At 38.8% G+C, this 23,733-nt stretch overlaps 1 protein-coding gene across 16 annotated transcripts in view; it reads right to left on the bottom strand.

Annotated features, from left to right (window-relative positions):
• The window catches only part of DTNB (dystrobrevin beta), a 278,523-nt gene that overhangs the window by 222,349 nt on the left and 32,441 nt on the right, over positions 1 to 23,733 (bottom strand). For all 16 annotated transcript variants that reach the window (XM_053587758.1, XM_053587753.1, XM_053587759.1 and 13 more), the window contains 2 exons: positions 18,421 to 18,501; positions 12,226 to 12,439 (listed from right to left, as the gene is read on the bottom strand). In XM_053587758.1, coding sequence (XP_053443733.1) covers positions 12,226 to 12,439; positions 18,421 to 18,501 — 295 coding nt within the window. The remainder of the gene's footprint in view (positions 1 to 12,225; positions 12,440 to 18,420; positions 18,502 to 23,733) is intronic.

Here is a 23,733-nt window from a genome sequence, read left to right on the forward strand (position 1 = left end):
ACTCACTAGGCTTCTTTGCCGCTAGCACAAACAAGCTACCACTAAGATGGCATTTAGGGATGCACTTTAATTGTACTGCTTCTTGTCTGAGATATAATAAACTTTTGATTCAAAGTCAGGTATGTCATATTTAATGATCTAGGTTTTTTTTTTTTTTTTTTTGGCGGGGGCTGGGTTTGAACCCACCACCTCCGGCATATGGGACCGGCGCCCCACTCCTTGAGCCACAGGCGCCGCCCAGTCTTATTTAATGATCTAATATTTTACAACACTTTGCATACTTACTCAAAATATTCTTTAAATTCTTATAAATAATAGTCCCAGATTCAAATATAAAATAACAAATATAATTCTAAATTAACCTGGATCAGCACTAAAAACACTTATATCCTTTTCCATACACTAGGATTACTATCAGTCTTAAGGGCTAGTCTCTGATCAAGGAGTCTGTTCATTTATAGAATAATCTAGATTAGGCATATAATCCTTTACAGTAAAAGAACTTATTAATCCCTCAACTAATTATTATGAGTAATGTGTGGTCCCTTAACACATCATCTTTTAGATCCACTTTGCATCCATTTTTCTTATTCCCATAAGCCACACAGAAGTCTCCCATCCAATATATCATGGCTCTTCCCTCCTCTCAGCCAGAATGTACCTTAAGGTATCCAGTGAACGTATGTTTAACATCACATGCTTTGTTAAGGGGGATATGGGGAGATTTAAGTTCAGGTTAAAGCAGAAGTATCTGAAATTAAGAACTGTAGTAAAAGTAAGGGGAATAAATTTACAAAAAGAAAAGATTTGGGGAAAATCTTTAGTAAGTCTTTATGTTTAAGAATATACTAGCTGAGGGCGGCGCCTGTGGCTCAGTAAGTAGGGCGCCGGCCCCATATGCCAAGGGTGGCGGATTCAAACCCAGCCCCGGCCAAACTGCAACAAAAAAATAGCCGGGCGTTGTGGCGGGCGCCTGTAGTCCCAGCTGCTCCGGAGGCTGAGGCAAGAGAATCGCGTAAGCCCAAGAGTTAGAGGTTGCTGTGAGCCGTGTGACGCCACGGCACTCTACCCGAGAGCGGTACAGTGAGACTCTGTCTCTACAAAAAAAATAAAAATAAAAATAAAAGAATATACTAGCTGGGTACAGTGGCTCACACCTGTAATCCTAGCACTTTGGAAGGCCAAGGCAGGAAGATTGTTTTAGCCCAAGAGTTCAAGACCAGCCTGAGCAAAAGCAAGACCTTAACTCTGCCAAAAAACAAAAAAATTAGCTGGGTGTGTAGTGTGCGCCTATAGTCTCAGCTACTCAGGAGGTCAAGGCAGGAGGATTGCTTGAGCCATAATGACACCACTGCACTCTAGCCCAGGCAAGACAGTGAGACCCTGTCTCAAAAAAAAGAAAAAAGCCAGGCTTGGTGGCTCATGCCTATAATCTCAGCACTCTGGGAGGCCAAGGCAGGTAGATTGCCTGAGCTCACAAGTTGGAGACCAGCCTAAGCTAGAGTGACACCTCATCTCTCAAGAACAACAACAACAAAAAAGCTGGGTATTGTGGCAGGTGCCTCTAGTCCTAGCTAATTGGGAGGCTAAGGCAAGAGGATCACTTGAGCCCAAGAGTTTGAGGCTGCTGTGAGCTAAAGATGCCACAGAACTCTACTGAGGATGACCAAGTGAGACTCTGTCTCCAAATAATAATAATCATAATAAAAGAAAAAAACGATAGCATATTTATGGGGTAGCAGAGACAGGGGATTAAACTAGGAAGGTTAATGGGTACAAAAGTATAGTTAGATAGAATAAATAAGACCCAGTACTATACATTCAATAGTATGAGGTTAACAATAATTTATTGTATATTTTAAAATAATTAAAAGAGTAGAATTGGAATGTTCCTAACACAAATAAATGGTAAAAGATTGAGGTGGTAAATACCCCAAATGCCCTAATTTGACCATTAAACATTGTATGCCTGTATCAAAACATCACATGTAGGGCGGCGCCTGTGGCTCAGTAAGTAGGGCGCTGGCCCCATATGCCGAGGGTGGCGGGTTCAAACCCAGCCCCGGCCAAACTGCAACAAAAAAATAGCCGGGTGTTGTGGCGGGCGCCTGTAGTGCCAGCTGCTCGGGAGGCTGAGGCAAGAGAATCGCGTAAGCCCAAGAGTTAGAGGTTGCTGTGAGCCATGTGACGCCACGGCACTCTACCTGAGGGCGGTACAGTGAGACTCTGTCTCTACAAAAAAAAAAAAAAAAAAAATCACATGTACCCCATAAATACGTATATACAACTATTATGTACCCATAAAAATTAAAAATAATTTTTTAAAATATATTTTGGATCCTAGCACTCTAGAAGACCAAGGCAGGTATTTAAGAACAGCCTGAGCAAAAGCAAGACCCTGTCACTACTAAAAATAGAAGAATTAGCCAGGCTTTGAACCAGGTACCTGTAGTTCCAGCTACTCAGGAGGCTAAGGCAAGGGGATTGCCTGAACCCAAAAGTTTGAGGTTGCTGTGAGCTATAATGCCACAGCATTCTACCCAGAGCACAGAGTGAGACTTTCAAAAATAGATACTATTTTTATATCTATTTTCTCATATATATGTACACATATATAATGCTGTCTGAAAAAAATAATAAAGTTTGCAACTATGCAACCTGAGAATGAGGGGGTGGGCTCAGGCCTTAATTATGAAATAATTTTCCCCATTTATCACATCATCATTTAAAACTTTAGGTTCACAGTTTGTACTATCAAAAGGTTTATTCATTCTTCAAAAGGAAATATTAATAGAAATAGAAATATACACAAAATTAATAAATGTTATGAAGATAGCTACTCATTAAAGATGTGTATTCTAAAATCTAAGTATAACTATTTTTTAAAAATCAATAAATTAGTAAAGGGATATTCTCAAAATCCTTGCTTACTCAAATATTATTTATATTTTTCCCTTTAAAATGAAAAAAAAAAAATTTAGCTCCCTCCTCTCAACTCATTGCTTCAGAAGCCAGACTTCAGGATTCATTCCTTTGTTCTGAATGCTTTTCCTGGTATTGAAATCCCTCAGTCTACTTGAAGCCTCACTACAACTTCCTATAACTGCCCCAAACAAAGCAAAGAGAAAGTGGCACTTTCACTTTCCTGTTTCAATGCAGCTCCAGCATCCTCCTCTGCAATTAGCGGCAAGCAGAAAGAAGACTGCAGCCACTTAGCAGGCTAATGCCCCATGATTATGTTCTTTACCTAACTGATTCTTTCTTCTTGGAAGAAGTCATTCTTGATCCTTCCCACCAGACATCTGAAATTATTCTGTATACACTGGTCAAGTCACATTTAAAATTGAATAGGTAGCTGCCCCTGCCCATGTTAATATAACCTCACAAACAACCATGTTTTTACTATTTCCAATGTAAAATCCAAGTTTCTATCAGAATTCGTTCTTTTCATTGGAAAAATATTTAACCTGGTTTCATGACAAATAATGTAATTCATGGGATCAGTGCGGAGGCTTGTGCCTGTAATCCTAGCATTCTGGGAGGTCAAGGTGGGACAATCATTTGAGGTCAAGAGTTCGAGACCAGAATGGGCAAGAGTGAGACCCCTATCTCTACGAAAAATAGAAAAATTAGCTGGGCATGCTGTCATGTGCCGGGGTGCCCAACGTTTTTTTCTCTACTGCACATGGGAAGAATAAGAGTTGTCTTGGGACACATATTAAATACACAAACACCAACAAAAGCTGATTAGCAAAAGAGAAGATCTGTGTATGTTCTTCCTGATATATCACAGATAAGCAAAAAAAGTCCTCACAAACCAGCATACACCCAGGTCAGACACCCCTGCATTTAGTCCCAGCTATTAAGGAGGCTAAAGCAGGATGCCAATCTGCCTTAGCCTCAAGAGTTTGAGGCTGCAGTGAGCTATGATGACACCACTGCACTCTAGCAGGGCAACAGAGTAAGACCCTGTCTCAAAACCAAAAATGAAAAATAAAACAAAAACAAAACTCAAAATAATGTCATTGGCTTAAAATCTAGTCTATGAGAGCTGATTAGCAGGTCAACACTTAAAATACTATATAATTGGATATTAATCCCTATCCCCTACTAAAATGAAAAGAAAAACAGGTAGCATTTGTTGAGGATGACAAGAGAGAAGAAACTTGTTATTTTAACCCCACCCAAATAGAAGCCCTGCAGGGAGTACCCTCCCTCTTTCAATAAAGAACATGAAGATTCTCTCTCAGACTTCTCTGCATGATTCACTTTCATAGACCTATCATTTTACAGTCTGAAAAACAAACTGTGCACATGACTTCTAAAAAGAGTTCTTATTATCCAGCACTGAGAAACACCATTATTACCTCTGTGCCAAGCTAAGCAGACAGTGAGTCACCCGGAATAACCACTGTTATGTTTTAACACGCAGGTACCTTCAGGAGCCTCTGCAGTCCTCACCTGTGCCCTTTGGATAGGGAGTTGTTCATCTCAGTTCAATAAAATCTCAAATTCTGCTTATTTTTTCAATATTTAAACTAACTTAATCTGGATGATGTTTCTAGCATTACACTATTTAATATGAATTTGCTATTCAAATTAATACCTTTAAAACAAGATTATGGGAAGCATTTTTTACTTAAGAAAAAAAACTGTTCATATATTTTCAACAAACAATTGTGGATGCTGCCAACCATAAATTAGTACTTCTACATGAAAATATATGTCTGTTTTAGGAACACTATTAACAGTCCAATTATCAGATGTAGCTTAAAGTAATAAGAGTATTTCACTCTGATTTTTAAAAAACTCATATTTTTCCAATTAATCTTAATTTATAAAACTTCACAGTGAATGGATTATACAATAATCAACTCCAAATCAAGAATCCATTTGGCAAACGTCAGCTTAATCAAATAAAATCAACTGAAAATATTATTCAATTTTCTCACAATCAGAATGCCTGCTGCTTTTCATTTCAACCTTACATTTATTAAGAATCTAGCATTATACTTATTGAGGAATCAAAAAAATGTAAAGTAGAATCTTCTCCTCTCAAGGACTTTTGATCTCATTTGTACCCATATTATAAAGCAGTTTACAACATTATGTAACTAAGAGTCAGAATAATGATATAAACAAGCACTAGAGGTCATCAAAGGGAGGAAAACAGGATTGGTGATAACCAGGCAGGCCACAGAGCAGGTAAGACCTTGAGCTGAATCCTGAGAAATAGAAAAGATTTGGGCAGAAGAAGAAAAGGAGGCCGGTGGGCGGCGCCTGTGGCTCAGTGAGTAGGGCACCGGCCCCATATGCCGAGGGTGGCGGGTTCAAACCCAGCTCCGGCCAAACTGCAACAAAAAGCCCGGCGTTGTGGCGGGCGCCTGTAGTCCCAGCTGCTCAGGACGCTGAGGCAAGAGAATCGCGTAAGCCCAAGAGTTAGAGGTTGCTGTGAGCCGTGTGACGCCACGGCACTCTACCCGAGGGCGGTACAGTGAGACTCTGTCTCTACAAAAAAAAAAAAAAAGAAAGAAAGAAAAGGAGGCCGGGTACTTCCAAGCAGAAGGAGCAGTGATGGGGAGTTAGGAGAAGATAAAAATGCATGGCATGGAGGGAAAAATCAGCAGACTGGGAAATCCGAAAAGGTCCTCAAAGAGCTTAATTAGAGCTTGGTGTGAGCAGGGAGGCAAGGACTACTGTCATCAGACCTAATTCAGGAATGTGAGCTTAATTCAAAACCACTGGGAGTCTCTGAAGGTTTCTGAAGTGGGAAGTTACACGATGCAAATAGTGTCTTAATCAGATTAATTTGGAGGTCAGGTTTGAATAGACTAGATAAGCCTCTCTGGACTCATTACTACCCTTCTCTTCAGTTTCAAGAAAAAAACAAAGGAAAGGAAAAAGCAATACACTCAGAAAAAATATGTTTCCTTCTGCCCTTTCTTAAAAAAAAAGAAGAAAAAAGTTTAAAAAGGAAAGAAAGGGCGGCACCTGTGGCTCAGTCGGTAAGGCGCCGGCCCCATACACCAAGGGTGGCGGGTTCAAACCCAGCCCCAGCTGAACTGCAACCAAAAAATAGCAGGTTATGGCAGGCGCCTGTAGTCCCAGCTACTCGGGAAGCTGAGGCAAGAGAATCGCTTAAGCCCAGGAGTTGGAGGTTGCTGTGAGCTGTGTGATGCCACGGCACTGTACCGAGGGCCATAAAGTGAGACTCTGTCTCTACAAAAAAAAAAAAAGGAAAGAAAATAGGCTGGGTGTCGTGGCTCCAGTAACACAGCAAAATTCTGTATCCAAAATACATATATGAAAAAAATAATAGTGAAACCCTTTGCAAGGTTTGCATGTCCTAAAATTTGGAAGATTCTTGTTTGAAAATTAGCACAAATGCATGACTTCTCTCTTGGAATAAAAGCTACAAAATAAAGAGTAAACAAGGGATGGGGACTTCACCGTGACTCTGGTCTGCCTCCTGAGTAATTCTGGTACTCAGGGGGGAGCCTCTGCAAAGTCATCTCAGTGGCATCACATCACATACCACATCAGGACAGCGAAGGACAGTGGCACCAGTCTGGCAGGGAGGCAGAGTGCTGGGTTCCTCTCACTCTCACAGCAGCTGTTTTTCTCCATTTTGCACTAGGTTCTCTTTTAAGGATTTCACTATTTTAAAACATTCAAAACCCCTAGGTCATTCTGTACTGTCCCCTGGAAATTTTCTCAAAGAGCTATATTCGGATCCTTTTAAGAGTTAAACATGCTACTATTGTGGAAAATTTTCCCATTCAGCACTAGTACTTTGATTTTATTTGGCTGGCTTTTTCTCATCATCTTGAATTCTTCTCAAAACAAGCAGGAATGTAAGCAAATACTGTACATAAACACATGAAATGTTTGTGCCTCCCAGGAAATTATAGTTTTGTTTAAAAATCACTGATGAGGAAGACTGTAACCTAATATTATCTTTTTTCAGCTATGTCCATTCCATAATATGCTAGCGGGACAGATTCAGAATTTAAGGAATATATTTGCTTTTATTTAAAATGGACTAGTTTCTGATTTGTTTTACATCATTTTACTCAACTATTAAGAGGAAATTATGGTACCTTTTAAATGTATCCAAATTAAACGGCTAAAAGCAGCTTTGAAATGGTCATTAGCCACATTTGCAAACTACAAAGGAATTTTTTCATGTAAATCCATCATAAATTAGATATACGAAAGTCTTTACTTAAAGAGATTCAAAATCTAAAAAAAAAAAAAGTCTTTACTTCACCCTAAAGGAATCCTTAGATTGTTCAAATTAGCCATAATGTTTTCTACTATGTGTTATTTTAGATGGTATAGGATATCTTCTTACTATAACACTGGTCTCTATACTTCTTGATATTTTTAATTATCAAAATATAAAATATTCAGAATTCACAGTATTAACAAATAAAATCCTAAGAAAATATTCACTTAAGGAAAAGTCTTAGATTCTATTTGTTCCTGACTACTGATTTATAGTTCTATAATCCATTATAATCATCAGAAACCATCTGGTTAAAAACACTGACTGTAAATTTGGAGGTGAGGCAAGTTATGATTAATTTTTGCACTCAATTTTTAACCTTCAGTAATTATGAAATATGAAGCCTGAAAGGCTTCAATTACATTACTAGTATTCTATGTATAAAAGGGACTCTTGAACCTGAGTAATAAAGTGGCCAATCAATAAAAAGACTAATACACTTTATCTGAAGTACAGCAGAATCTCCACAGTTGACCACCTCCCTACATTGACCACCTCCCTAAGTTGACCTAACTTTCATAGACCAGACAAGCACCACATGTACCTATCAGTACAGCAGGCCTAGTTCGTCTGACCAGTCTGTTACAGTCCCGGGAGTGGTCAACTTACAGAGGCTCTGCGTATTTAGGGGGGGAAGGGATTGAGACAGCGTCTTACTCTGTCGCCCAGCAACCTCAAACTACCAGGCTCAAGCGACCCTCTTGTTTCAGTTTTTCATTTTTAGTAGAGACAGTGTCTCACTCTTGTTCAGGCTGATCTTGAACTCCTGAGCTCAAGCAATCTGCCTCTCTCACCCTCCCAGTGTGCTAGGATTACAGGCATGAGCCATGGAGCCCGGCCCTAGGGTCTGCTGTATTTAACAAAATGCCCTTATTTTCAAAAGTAAGATTCTGGTTTAGCACCAGGTTCCCCACGAACGTGCGTTGCGTGATGGGCGAGGGGGCGGCCACCTTTCCAGCCGCGCCCGGTTTCCCAGGACGAAGGGCACTCCGCACCGGACCCTGGTCCGAGGGCTGACTTTCAATAGATCACAGCGAGGGAGCTGCTCTGCTACGTACGAAACCCCGACCCAGAAGCAGGTCGTCTACGAATGCTTACGTCAAAAGTAAGATTCTGAAAACCAAGTTTCTTTCTTTTTTCCAATACAAGAAGGCCAAATTTCGATTTCTGGATAGCTAAATAAGCCCTCATAAAGATTTCAAGCCCTCATAATAATTTCTCCTAATAGGAGTCAACATTTTAAACATTATCAACTTGAACATTACCCAACCGCTACTGACATACTACATTCCTTACTCTTCTCTTAGTATTGTCTAGTTCTTTTTAGTGTGCTTTCCTACCCGTTTGCCTTCACTTGATTCACTGTCCATTTATTCTTTTTGTCTCCCTCTGTACATACCTAGCTTTCTCTGAATATATTCCAATGTTTCCTTGTACCTTCTGTTCCTAAGTTTGGTCTTCCCATTCTCCCTTCTGCTAACTTTTCATTTTTCTTTCCTCTCCCTTCTTTAGCTATATTCTATGGTCTAAATGTCTACGTTCCCCTTAAATTCACATGTTGAAACCCTAACCCCAAAGTGATGGTGTTAGGAGTAGGGCCTTTGGGAGGTGATTAGGTTATGAAGGCAGAATACTCATGAACGGGATTAGTGCCCTTATAAAAACCGTTCCAGAAAGTCCCTTACCCCATGTGAGAACACAGCAAGAAGGTGGTGTCTATGAGCCAGAAAGCAGGCCTTTCCCCAGATACAAACTCTGCCTTGACGTTAGACTTCCCAACCTCCAGAATTGTAAGAAACAAACTACTGTTTCTGGTATTTTGTTGTAGCAGGCCAAACTAACTAAGACACCATAGTTTTTAATTTATTTAGTAGGATTAAGAAATCAAAGTTTTTAATCTCTGCTTTATCATTTTAGATAGTAAGATTATTTTTATTTCTGACCTTTAAAAAAATTGTTTCTTGGATTAATTTGTATTGTATGATCCTCAAATTTATTTCCTCAACAGGTCAGTGTCAAGATAAAAGCTGTTTACTTACCACAGAATAACAATTTTAACTAAGGGCTTTGAAACAAAAAACTAATCATTGGGCAGGATAAAATTAACCTTATGAAGTCACTAATCTAAATTACTAAAAAAAAAGGCATCAGAACTCTGGAACTTACGTCTCCTCTCTATATACTCTTTTTAAATTTATTTTTTATTTTTCATTATTACAGTACATATTAGTTATGTATCTTTATAGGATACATGTGATGTTTTGATACAGGCATATAATGTGAATTAATCAAATCAGGATAATTGGGGTATCCATTACCTCAGGCATTTACATTTTTTTATGTTAAGAACATTCCAGTTTCACTTTTTTAGTTACTTTTTTTTTTGTGTGTGTGTGTGTTTTGTTTTTTTTTGGGCCGGGGTTCGGTTTGAACCCGCCACCTCCGGCATATGGGACCGGCGCCCTACTCCTTGAGCCACAGGCGCCGCCCCTTTTTTAGTTACTTTAAAGTATACCCTAACTTATTGTTGATTCTTATACACTCTTATTTAAAACTTCAAATCTCTAGGCCTGATATAGTAGCTCACACCAGTAATCTCAGCACTTTAGGATGCCAAGGCAAGAGGATCCTTTGAGACCAGAAGTTCAAGACTATACTGGGCAACATGGCAAAACTCCAACTCTACAAAAAATAATATTAACCAGGTATGGTGACACATACTTATAGTCTCAGCTACTTGGAAGACTGAGGCAGGACTACTCAAGCCCAGGAACTGAAGACCAGCCTGAGCAATATAGCAAGACCTGGTCGCAAAATAATATATAAATAAATAAATTCAGATCTCTTTGAATAACTTTTTATTAAATGGATATAACATCTAATTTGATAATTTATTAAAATATTCTAAATTTAGTGAATGCTAAAATTATGACTTGCCTTTGACACTTCCATAATCTTACCACTAATTCACAGAATCCTCACTATCATAATGTGTTTTATAATAGCATTTTACAAATGTATGAACTCAGAGTAGGTCAACAGACAGAAAATACAAAGCAGAGACAACCCACTCTAACTGGATGCCCAAGAGTAGGTATCAGAAATCCGAACTCAGTTCCTAGAACATAATGGAATGCATTCCCAATTGTATTATTAGTGGTTTACAATTCATTTTTTATTCTTTTTTTTATAGTATCAACTTCATTCTCCATGAATGTAAATAAAGCACATCATTTCTATTTTAATTTGGAGTACATTTAGTTTTCTTCTCTTGTTATAAAATGTCTACCAAACCACAAAATTTTAAATAGGTCCCCAGATATAAATAAAGAGAAAAGTAAGATACTATAGTCTAAAAACATTTGCTGTTACACAGTAAAGAAAGATTAGTCTTAACAGTTGAACAGAAAACACTATTAAAATTCAAAACTAGGGCTCGGCACCTGCGGCTCAAGCAGCTAAGGCACCAGCCACATACACCTGAGCTAGTGGGTTCAAATCCAGCCGGGGCCTGCCAAACAACAATGACAGCTACAACAAAAAATAGCCAGGCGTTGAGGCACCTGTAGTCCCAGCTACTTGGGATGCCGAGACAGGAGAATCGCTTGAGCCCAGGAGTTGGAGGTTGCTGTGAGCTGTGATGCCACAGCACTCTACCCAGGGAGACAGCTTGAGGCTCTGTCTCAAAAAAAAAAAAAAAAAAATTCAAAACTAGGCTATGTTTTCCTGGATAGATAACAGCTATATTAAGGTATGTATAATTTGGCTGCCACCTTGGGAATGGGAGTAGAGGCAGCAGCCAAGTGCCAAGCAGGCTGCACCCCGAGGCCCAGCCCTGTGAGTGGGGAACAGCACCTGGATTTGGAAACTTTCCCATAGGAGTTGGCTCTTAGGCAAGAACAGCTCTTAGGAGAAAGGATGGAAGAGAGAATTATGAACTAAGCACCTCCTTTTCTTTTCCTGGTGAATGAGAAGTTACCAAAAACAGTCCTCTTGCCAGCTTTCTGTGGCCAACTTGTCCAAAGAAGCTTTCAGGTCATCCTCCAGGGAGTGAGACAGCCACTTTCTGGTGCCACTAAGTGGAGTCTGGGGTGAGGAGAGCTCTACAAGAGGGGATGTATGTGTATCACTAGTTAAGACTGATAGCCAAGTATGATAAAGAGTTTAGGGTGGCACCTGTAGCTCAAGCGGCTAAGGCGCCAGCCACATACACCCGAACTGACGGGTTCAAATCCAGCCCGGGCCTGCCAAACAATGACAACTACAATAAAAAAAAAAAAAATAGCCAGACATTGTAGCGGGCACCTGTAGTCCCAGCTACTCGGGAGGCTGAGGCAAGAGACTCACTTAAGCCCAGGAGTTTAAGGTTGCTGTGAGCTGTGATGCCATAGCAAAAAAAAAAAGTTTGGTGGATGCATAAAATTAATGACTCAAAGATCTGAAGAAATCATCTGCTTAGATACAATGATGCCCACTGAGAAAACAAAGGAGTATTGAAAACATTAAAGGCTGTGCTGAAGAGCTCTCAATGTCTCTGCCTTCACCACCTTTGCGGCCTCAACAGTCTCAATTGGTACAATCAAGATCAAACAAAAAATCCCCAGGTAAACAGGCAATAAAACCATACCCAAATAAGCTGCCTTGGTTACATAATGTACTAAAATTTAAAAAAACTAATGCCCATTAAAAAAAAGATACCTATAATTTTATCAAACACTGTGTCTCAAGTGTTGTGATTCTCCATATTATAGTGTTTAATATACGACTTAGCCCAGGACAGTAAGTCACTGTTAACCAGTCTCTAAAAGGGACTTAAACACTGAATAATTTTCCCTTTTAACTGATTCTAAGTTGACAACCTTTACCAAGGCAGTATGGAAGAAAAATGATTAGGAGACAGGTGTTCCAAAAATGAAGCAAGCATGTAAGGTACTAGCCTGTCATATGCAGCAATCATAAAGTTGAGGAGGAGGCTGATAGACTGTTCCACGCTGATTTGGTGAGTAGAAGGAAGGCGCTTGTTCAACTGATAGTAGATGGATGAGATGACAGTTTCCAGGCGGGACACACTGATCTCAGTGGTATGGTCCAGCGTGTTAAGGCCATTGTCTCGGAAGGCTTCAATCATGTTCCAGATATCAACAAGATGAACTAAGAAACAAAGAAAATAAATGTTCAACAATTTCAAAGTGTGGTACCAACTTCACAATTGGACACTTGAATTTATCAATTAATTTTTAAGTTTAAAGAAAAGAAACTCTTTAGCCAACAATGAGAAAAACATTCTGTAAGAGAATAAAGAGCATCAGTCCCAGATAACATCAAGGAGCCACCAGAGCAGTCCAGGACTGGCTGCTTACACAGGTCATAATGAAACCACCAGTACTTCAGGTTTCTGGAAATAGTGACCCATACAATTCCTAACACCAAGTAATTAGAGAAAAAAGGTCAAAAACTACTATACTTCATTAGAACGTTTTTAGACATTTGCTACATCACCTTGAATTTATCTTACATTATTTCAGCCTAGCAACTTAAGCAACATTTAACAACTCAAACTTTTCTCTCTGTGGCCCTAAACAGAGAAAGATACAACTATATTAAGTAAATCACTATTTTCCAATAATAAGGTAGACTAGGTACCAGGGTCTACCTTTCTCTTGACAATAACTAAAATTCCTGGATGAAACATAAAAACATCTTTTTTCAGTGAATGTAACTGGTGACTCATGAAAAAAAAACAATATTCAACCAGACAGAAAAAAAGACATTTCCTTGAAAGAAAAACAGCATGACCTCGGACTTCAAGTAACAAAGGAAGGACAAGACAGCAAAACAATTTTAAAGTGCTGAAAAGAAATTATGGCCAACTGAAAATTCTCTACTGAACAGAAAAACCTTACAAGAAAAAAGGATCAATAAAGACATTTTCATAAAATCTGAGAGTATACTGTTCAACCCTAAAGAACTGGGAGGGAAGAATTGAAATGAAAATACCACTGACCAGGCGGCGCCTGTGGCTCAAGGAGTAGGGCGCCGGTCCCATATGCCGGAGATGGCGGGTTCAAACCCAGCCGCGGCCAAAAACCACACACACACACAAAAAAAAGAAAATACAACTGACCAATCCAAAAGAAGGCAGAGAAACAGAACAAACAGCACAAATAGAAAGCACAAAATATACCAGTAATTGCAATATATTTAAGTACTCTAATATACCACTGTATGTACTTGTTTTTGAGAAAGAGTCTCACTTTTTCACCCTCAGCAGAGTGCAGTGGTGTCACAGCTCACAGCAACCTCAGACTCTTGGGCTCAAGTGATTCTCTTGCCTCAGCCTCCCACGTAGCTGGGACTAGAGGCACCTGCCACAACGCCTGGCTATTTTTAGAGACGGGGTCTTACTCTTGCTCAGGCTGGTCTCCAACTCCTGAGCTCAAGCAGTTCACCCTCCTCAGCCTCCCAGAATGCTAGGATTACGGGTGTGAGCCACAGCGCCCAGCCTAATATACCACTTTAAAGACATGAAACTGGGCCATGCATTATGGCTAATGCCTGTAAGTACCAGCACTTTGGGAGGCCGACATTGTATAATTGCATGAAGCCAAGAGATTGAGAACAGCCTGGGAAACATAGTGAGACCTCATCGCTACAGAAAGTAAAAAAAAAAAGAGCTGGAGGTACTGACATGTACCTTTAGTCCCAGCTACTTGGAAGGCTGAGGCAGGAGGATCCTTCGGGCCCAGGAATTCAAGGTTGCAGTGAGCTATGATAGGGCCACTGCACTCCAGCCTGGGTGACACAGCAAGGCCCTGTCTCAATCATTCACTCAATCAATCAATAATTACTTAAGGGCCCAAAACTGACAAATTCACATTTAAAAAAAAAAAAAAATTCAACTATATGCTAATGAGAAGAGATATGTCTAAAACATAAGGATACAAAAATAGTTTTAAAGTAAGAGGATGACAACTTCTAACCAAAAGAAAGCTGATGTAACTTTATAACACACACACACACACATACAAACTGAGCTTAGAAAAGCATATGATCATCTCAATAGACACAGAAATAGCACTTGACAAAATCTAACATCCTTTCATAACAAAAATACAACAAACTAAGCCTATAAGGAAACTTCCTGAATGTGATACCGGGCATCTACCAAAAAATCCTGCAGCTAACACTGCACTTAATGGGGAACTGCTGAAAGCTCTCACCTCAAGATCAGGAACAAGACACCTAAAATATAAGCAACGAAAGAAGCAACGCTGCATTTTATTTGAATTAAAAACCTCTTTGCTTCAAAGAATACTAGCAAGAAAGTGAAAAGATAACCCAAAGAATGGAAAAACATGCAAACCACATTATCTATTAAGGGTCTAGAATCTGGACTATATAAAAACATTTATGATTCAACCAAAAAACAAAATGACAACCCAATTAAAAGATGAATAACTTAAATAGACATTTATCCAAAGAACATATACAAATGGCCAACAAGCCCATGAAAAGATGCTCAATCAACATCATTAGCCATGAGGGAAATGCAAACAGAAACTACAGTGAGACTTCACACCATCTGAATGACTACCATTTTTTTAAATGGAAAATAACAAGTGTCAGTGAGGGCCCAAAACTGAGTTCTCTATTCTCAAAGAATTGAAACCATATGTTGATACAAAAGCTTGCACACAAATGTTCATAAGCTGCATTATTCAGAATAGGCAAAAGTGGAAACAATCCAAATGTCCATCAACTGATGAACGGATAAACAATGGAATATTATTCACCCATAAAAAGGAATGAAGTGCTGATACGTTCCACAATGTAGATAAACCTTGAAAACTTTATTCTAAAAGACACCAGACAGTAGAGACTACATAATATATGATTTCATCTACATGGAATGTTCATAATAGGCAAATCCATTTAAAAAGCAAATTAACAGTTGTGAGGAGCTGAGGAATGAGGGAAATGGTGAAGAACTGCTAATAGGTATATGGGTTCTATCTGGTATCTATTGGTATAGGTATATGGGTTCTATCTGGTATATATTGGTATAGTATAGGGGTTCTATCTGGTATCTATTGGTATAGGTATATGGGTTCTATCTGGTATCTATTGGTATAGGTATATGGGTTCTATCTGGTATATATTGGTATAGGTATATGGGTTCTATCTGGTATCTATCTGGTATATATACCATATACAAACCATATCCTCATGGGTGATGAAACTGTTCTACAATTAGTCATGATGGTTGTACAACTCTGTAAACATACTACAGAGTACTGAATTGTACATTTTAAAAAGGTGGATTTTAGGGTCTGGGCACAGTGGCTCGCACCTGTAATCCCAGCACGCTGGCAGGCCGAGGCGGGTGGACTGCCTGAGCCCAACAGTTCAAGACCAGCCTGAGCAAGTGTGACATCCTATCTCTAAAACTAGCCAGGTGTTGTGGCAGGCGCCTACAGTCCCACCTACTTGGGAGGCTGAGGCAAGAGTTGCTTGAGCCCAAGAGTTGGAGGTTCCTATGAGCTATGACACCACGGCACTCTACCATGGGTGACAAAGTGAGACTCTGTCCAAAAAAAAAAAAAGGTAGATTTTATAGTATATGAATTATATATACTATCTACATCTCTATTTTTAAAATGTTGGGACAAAACATATTGCTAAATATAAAAAGAATCACAGCATAATCATACAAGTTTTAACTCAAAAGAAAGATTTAAACACTTTACATTTACTTACGTCTAACAGAATAGCCTCAATGCATATAAAATAAACAGAACCTCAAAGAGACAAACATATTCACAAGCTTAGTGAAAGATACTAATATACCTCTCTTAGTGACAGTGCAAACATACACAAAAATCAAGTATGGATATAGAAATGAAACTTCACAACTAACAAAGAAGCCAGGATGAGTGCGGAGCCCAGAGTGGAGTGCAGCCTAGAAACAAGCATACCCTGGGCCATACAGCAAAATGCAACACATTTCAAAGAATTAAAAGCATGCTTCCTGATCAAAATGAAATTTAGTCAGAAATTATCCCCCAAAAATATCTTAAAGAAAAACTGTATCTTTAGAAATAATGAAACACACTACTAGGGAACTTTCTTAATCTGATTAAGGCTATGATGGTTTGACTATCTCTCCCTTCCAAAACTCATGTTGAAATTTAATATCCGATGTGGCAGTATTGAAAGATGGGGCCTTTAAGAGATGACTGGGTCATTCGTGGATGAATGAATTAATTGGGTCATCATAGAAGTGGGACTGGTGGCTCTGTCAGAAGAGGAAGAGAGGCCTGAGCTAGTACAGTCAGCCCCTCACCATGTGACACTCTCTACAACCTCCAGCTCTGGAGAGTCCTCACCAAATGGAGCCCCTTCCTCTTGAACTTCTCAGCCTCCATAAGTATAGGAAACAAATTCTTTTTCTTTATAAGTTACCTAGTTTCAGGTATTCTGTTATGAACAAAAGAAAACGGTCTAAGATAAAAGCCATCTATAAAGAAAACACAGTGAACATATTACTTAACAGTAAAATGCTGAAAGCCTTCTCTGATAATGGAAATGAGATAAGGAATGCCTGCTACTATCATTTCTATTGTACCTGAGGCCAGACCAATACAAATATGCAGTATAAAATAATCAATACAAATACACATATTTGAAATGAGGAAATATAAAGGTCATCACTCAGAAATGATTAAAACTATGTATATAATAAATCATAAAGATTCTACAGATAAATTACTATAATTAATATAAGAGCCTAAAATAATTGCTGGAAATGAGGCCAGGATATAAAAACTGCTGTATTTCTATATATCAGTATAAAATGAAATTTTAAAATACTATTTAAAATAGTATCATAACTTACCAAACACCTAGTAACAAACTCAATGGAAGATATGCAAAATATACTCTGGAGAGAATTTTATACCAGGATTTGTAAGATTTAAAGTAACGTACAAATTACCAGACATAAAGTGACTTGCTATAACAAATAGCAAAACCAAGTCTAAAACTGAGGTTTTTCAATTCTAAGGTTAATGCTCTTTCCAATATATAAAAGCTTTTCATTAATACACACACAAGAAAAGTACAATAATTCTGCCATAAGTTCATCTTCATGGAAATTAAGAAAAATTACATATATACAAATATACATATATTAATATACACACACTTTATTTTATAATTCATGTGGTAGCAATTACTACCATATTTATATTATTTATTAAAAAAGACTAGTTCGGGCGGCGCCTGTGGCTCAGTGAGTAGGGCGCCGGCCCCATATGCCGAGGGTGGCGGGTTCAAACCCAGCCCTGGCCAAACTGCAACAAAAAAATAGCCGGGCGTTGTGGCGGGCGCCTGTAGTCCCAGCTACTCGGGAGGCTGAGACAAGAGAATTACGTAAGCCCAAGAGTTAAAGGTTGCTGTGAGCCGTGTGACGCCACGGCACTCTACTGAGGGCAGTACAGTGAGACTCTGTCTCTACAAAAAAAAAAAAAAAGACTAGTTCATGTTATATATTAAGCTTAATCAAAAACAATTCTTATTAAATCCTTACCTATATTATTAACGTTTCACTTTCCCTTCAGAAGCTGGTAAATTGTATTACTTTTGTATAAAACATTTCCTTGGGAGGGAGAGGAGGAGGGCAGGGGATCGGTGTGCTCCACTTAACAGGAGCAATGTAAGGGTGCAGGGCACACCTCTCGGGTGCAGGACACAACCAGAGGGACTCTACCTGACAAAAGCAAACACCGTAATTTAGTTGTTTGTCCCCTCACATTAACCTGAAATTAAAAAGAAAAGAAAAGAAAACTTTTCCTTAATAAAAGTGGCAGGGAAAAATCAATTCTCCTATTTAAAGAATATTAATACTATGCCAGCTTTAAGACTAGATACATCATTGAGTTTGTTAAACATTCTGAGAGACAAAGAAGTAAACTGACAAGTTCTTTCCCTTGGGAGTCTTATGTTCTGATAAATACTCGAGACAAAAATAATTCAATTAACATTATAATATGACTAAAAGGTACTAAAATCTTTCATTTTACAATACTGAGAACTTGATCCAGCTATCACAGAAATGAGTAAATATCACTTACGGTTGCATCGTTTTTGTACAAATCGTAATTTGCAAGCTGTTCTGTATGTTGATAGTCGTATGACATCAAAATTCTGAGCACCTGAAAGAAGCACAAATAAAAATGCTCAACTAGATTTACCATTTACTTTCTAAATACTAGGAAGTGACTCTGTTCCACTGTGTTGCCACAACATGTAACATGTGAACTATGCCTTCCACTGATAAAACAAAAACAGAAAGTCAATTTTAAAAATCCTTTTTAATGGAGAGAAGGTTTAGGAAACTCCTGCTTGCCCGCTCACGCCAGCACTCTGCTATCAGTTTTGCCCATGCTATCCTGTCGGCTAATCTGAGGAAACCTGAGGAACACCCACGGCATGAGTGAAAGAACTACCTGATTAGGAAAGAGGACTGGGTGGTCTCATGGGAAAGACCCTGCCATCGAGTCAGAGTCAGAAGAGCTACGTTCTGGTCCCAGCCTGGATACCAACCACAGACTGCAACTACAGCCATGCTGCCAGCTCTGCACAGCCTCAGTCTCCTGTCTACACAATGACAGAACCAACCAGCTACCTCCAAGGTCCCATTCCAGGTCTGGGGCAGCCAGAGTGACATTTCCACAGGGTATGGTATGTGCTTCTAGTATGTTGCTCCTCTCTATCAAGAACTAGAGATTATTTTCCTCCACTTGAGTCTGACCCAGACACTGTGACAACCCCAATGGATAGAATGCAGCAGAAGGGACAGTGTGCAACTTCTAAAGACAGATGATAAAAGATGGAATGGCTTGCGCTGCTCTCGCTCTTACCCCGGAACCCAGATGCCACATGAAAAAGCCAAACCAGCCGATGTGCAGAAGCCACAGAGAGAGTCCACCAACCAAAAGACAGCAGCCGTTGCCAAACACGGGCATGAGCGTGCCTTCAAATGGTTCTGACCCAAGCCTCAAGCCTCTGAATCTGCTAAGACCTCAGATATCACGAGCAGAGGAAGACAGCAGACCAGACCCACAAAATGCATAAACAAAATAAACGATTATGTAAGGGCAAATTATACACAGCCATAGTGACTAGAACAAAGCCTAAAATTACATGAATCTACAAACCATACTTTGTTCTCATTTCAGAATTTGCTGCAATTGAAGTCTTCTTAAATTTTAAGGTCACTTTAGATAGATCTGTCCTGCCTTTATAAGATCTGATAGCAACTTTTTAACTCAGGGGAAAGTGAACTGGCACAAATTATCTTCTACCAGCATCTATAGGCATCTCTCATTTGTGTTCGTTTCATCGTATGGGGGGGTGGGGGGGTTCCAGGTTTTTGATGTAAGTAATATTTATTGACCACAAGGTAAAGGTTTCTCTTAAGTTCACTTCCATCAACCTTCACCTTAATCTGTGGAATAAAATTATTTCCTCTGTCACATCGTTCCCACATAATTTCTATCCTTCTATAGATATGTAGTCCTACTTTCTTTTTTTAAAATATAAAAGCTCTGTTAAAACATAATTCATATACAATTTATGCATTTAAAGTATATAATTCAGTGCTACTTACTATATACACGGAGTTGTGCAACCAACACCACAATCAATTTGCCACACACATTTCATCATCCCAAAAAGAACCCTCTTCCCCTTAGCAGTCCCTCTGCCCACTGTTTAATTGGGTTGACTTTCTATTACAGAGTTATAAAAGTTCTTTATGAATGTATAGTCTAAAAATTAGTCACTTACAAGATATGTTTAGCAAACATTTTCTTCCATTCTGTGGACAGTCATTTCACTTTCTTGGTGGTGTCCACTGAAGCACAAAAGTTTACCATTTTGATAAAGTCCCATTTATCTATTTGCTCGTTTGTCACTTGTGCTTTTGATGTCAGACACAGATGGCTCTGCCTAATTCCAGATCAAGAATATTTACACCTATGCTTTCTTCTAAGCATTTTACAGTTTTAGCTCTTACATTTAGGTATATAATCCATTTTGAGTTAATTTATTATATGGTGTGGGGCAGGGGTCCAATGCATTCTCTTGCATGTGGCTATCCAGCTGTCCCAACATCATTTATTCAAACAACCATTCTTTCCTTACTGAATAGTTTTGGCACCCTGTCAAAAATCAACTGAACATAGACATGTGAGTTTAATTCCAGACTTCCAATTCTACCTCACTGTATGTCTACCCCCATGCCAGTAGCACAAAAGCTGGATTATTACTCTTTTGTAGTAAGTTCTGAAAGCAGAAAATGTGAGTCCTCCAAATTTGTTCTTCATTTTTAAGATTGTTTGGCTATTCTAGGTCCCTTGAACTTCCACATGAATTTCTGCAAAGAAGCCAATTAGCATTTTTATGAGGATTGCATTGAACCACATGACTTTCTGCAAAGAAGCCAATGAGCATTTTTATGAGGACTACATTGAATCTGTAGGTCAATTTAGAGAATACTGACTCTTACCTAATACTTAACAATATTAAGTTTTCCAATCCATTAACATAGAAGGTCTTTCCATTTATTTCAGTCTTCCTTAATTTCTTTCAACAATGTTTTATAGTTTTAGTATAAATTTTATACTTCTCTTATTAAATTTATTCAGTTCTATTTACTTTTACTCCTTTAGCTTCTTAATATATCATTATCTCAACCTAAATATTTTAAATTGGAACAATTAAATATTAATTTGCCAAAAACCTAATCAATAATTTAAACAAAGAATGGGCGGCGCCTGTGGCTCAAGGAGTAGGGCGCCGGTCCCATATGCCAGAGGTGGCGGGTTCAAACCCAGCCACGGCCAAAAAAAAATCACAAAAAATAATAATAATAATAATTTAAACAAAGAAAGCTGACAAATGTTCAAGGGCATTTAACAAATAGCCTGTCATTAAATCACTGGGGGAATTTTAATGCCTATATATTTTTATGAAATATTTTCATAGAAATACTAAGAAAACTAATGTGAACATATAGGAAAGGAAAGTTTCATCCCCAGCTGACAAATGGAAAAGTTACTAATCTAATTGATCACAGTGCAGGTCATGTTTGCTAAGGTAAAAGTAATTACAGGAAAAAGTCCGTGCACCTGTTACAAGGTGCAGGTCATTTACTAGGCCATGTTTGCCAATGTAGTGCACTGACTTTTTCCTATAACTACTCACTTTCTTCAGACTCTTTCTCCAGTGCAGTTAAGAGTCAGATTTGGGTACTGCAAAAGATGAAATGGAGCAAATATCACACAAGTTCAAACATGACTACTTTAGGAAAACAAGAAACTTCCGCCTCAGATTCCCAAAAATTGCCAGCCCAGACTGCCAGAGATCTCTACACTGAAGTTCCACTTTGTCACTCTTTTTTCTTTGTTTTTGCCATTGTTCCTTGTGAAAATATATCACTCTAAAACCCAGTGGGGAAAGGTACAGATATCAGTGGGATGGCTCAGGATCCCGAAATTCTAGGAAACCATGGCCATAGTATCATTTTTCAAAAATCTCATAGCAATCCACATTCCAACATAACTTCTAAAAGTTAAGATATAATCAATAATCAATAAGATTTTAGCACCTTATTAAAATCTCACTGAGCCAACATTCTACTAATGAGGTTCTAAAACTTCCCATACGTCTACCTTCTTCTGGGGCAGTCATCTTCCCTGATTCCTCTAAGGACAGTCCTCATCCCCTGCCTCTAAGCACTTTTTAAATACTTTTCCCTATAGAAGGTTCAGATTGATTCCACAATCAAAAAATATCATAGTCTGATACATACAAAATAAAACAGAAAGCCTTCAGTTAAAAAAAAAAAAAAAAAAAAAAAACAGAAAATGATTATGTTAGCTCTTTGGGCTTCTTTATTAGAAATACAGTAAGATGTCATTTTAATACTAATGATAGTATGTTCCAAGCTTTTCAAGAAAGGGCACAAAGAGCACTAACTACACAGGCAGAACTCCATCCTCTGGTAGAGCGGCCAGGGAAGGTCCTGAGCAGGTGAGGGTAACACGAGAACTCTGGACACCCAAGAAGTATAGGAGAAATCTGGGAAAAGGATAAGAAGGTATTAACCCTTCTGTCCACATTACATCTCTTCATTTATGAGAATGGGATGTGAACGTTATATAGTATAATCAAATTCCAAGGAAAGCAAAGAGACAAATGGAAGGATTTTATTGTACCTGCTCATATCAGAAGCTTAAAATTTTATAAGAAAGGCCACTTTTGCAACCAAGGAAAATCTTGAGAACAGCACCGAGCTACTTGTTAAAAGCCACTCCTCATAAAACTCTACAACTACTAAAACATTTGAGATACCCTATTTCCCCGAAAATAAGACATCCTCCGAAAATAAGACCTACTTACAGGAAAGATAAGACGTCCCCTGAAAAGAAGACCTAGCGCATCTTTGGGAGCGCACCTTAAAATAAGACACTGTCTTATTTTTGGGGAAACAGGGTATCACCCTGAAGCTGATTCCCACTGACGGCCTCCAATAGTCTATGTAACTCTCCTTCCACTAAGGAGGATGCAGTTCTGTTTTGTTAAAATGTTGAAGAAAAATGTAATCTCAGATGAGATTTCAGTGCCCTGCAAACAACTCCTTTGATTTCAGGACAGAGGAATAGTTTGTTTTAAGCAAGTAACAAATGTGGAAGCCAGATCAGCTTCAAAGTCTTCTTATACATAAGGAGATATAAATAATAAATAAAAGCAACCACCAGCATGGCGTGTGTGTTTGCGCGTGCGGCAGCAGGAGAAGGCAGAAGGACAGGAAGCTAAATTAGCAAAGTGCAATCACAGTGGAAAATGATGATGTTGATTAATATCACCTCATCGTGAATACTGCCTGGGCACTATATTAAATGCATAGAAATTCAGGCCCCACTCCAGATCTACTTATTAAATCAAAATCTTCAGAGTGAAACCTGGAATTTTTTTTTTTTGAGACAAAGTCTTGCTCTGTTACCCAGGCTATAATGTAGCAGTGTCATCATAGCTCACAACCATCAAGCAATCATCCTACCTCAGCCTCTCAAGTAGCTAGGACTACAGACACCCACCACCACACCCAGCTAGCTTTTCTATTTTTAGTAGAGACAGGGTCTCTCTCTTGCTCAGGCTGGTCTTGAACTCCTAAACTCAAGTGATTCTCCCGCCTCAGATTCCCCAAGTACTAGAATAGGATTACAGGCATGAGCCAATGCATCCGGCCTGGAATCTCCATTTTTAACATGTGTTTCAACAGAGTCTTATAATCAAGCGAGGTTCAGAAACACAGGACTTCTCCACTCAACAAAAAGGTCTGGCTCAGATTTCCCCTCATACCCAACTCCAATCAGTCT

This window comes from Nycticebus coucang, chromosome 4 (genome assembly GCF_027406575.1).
Source record: "Nycticebus coucang isolate mNycCou1 chromosome 4, mNycCou1.pri, whole genome shotgun sequence".
NCBI classification, from domain to species: domain Eukaryota; kingdom Metazoa; phylum Chordata; class Mammalia; order Primates; family Lorisidae; genus Nycticebus; species Nycticebus coucang.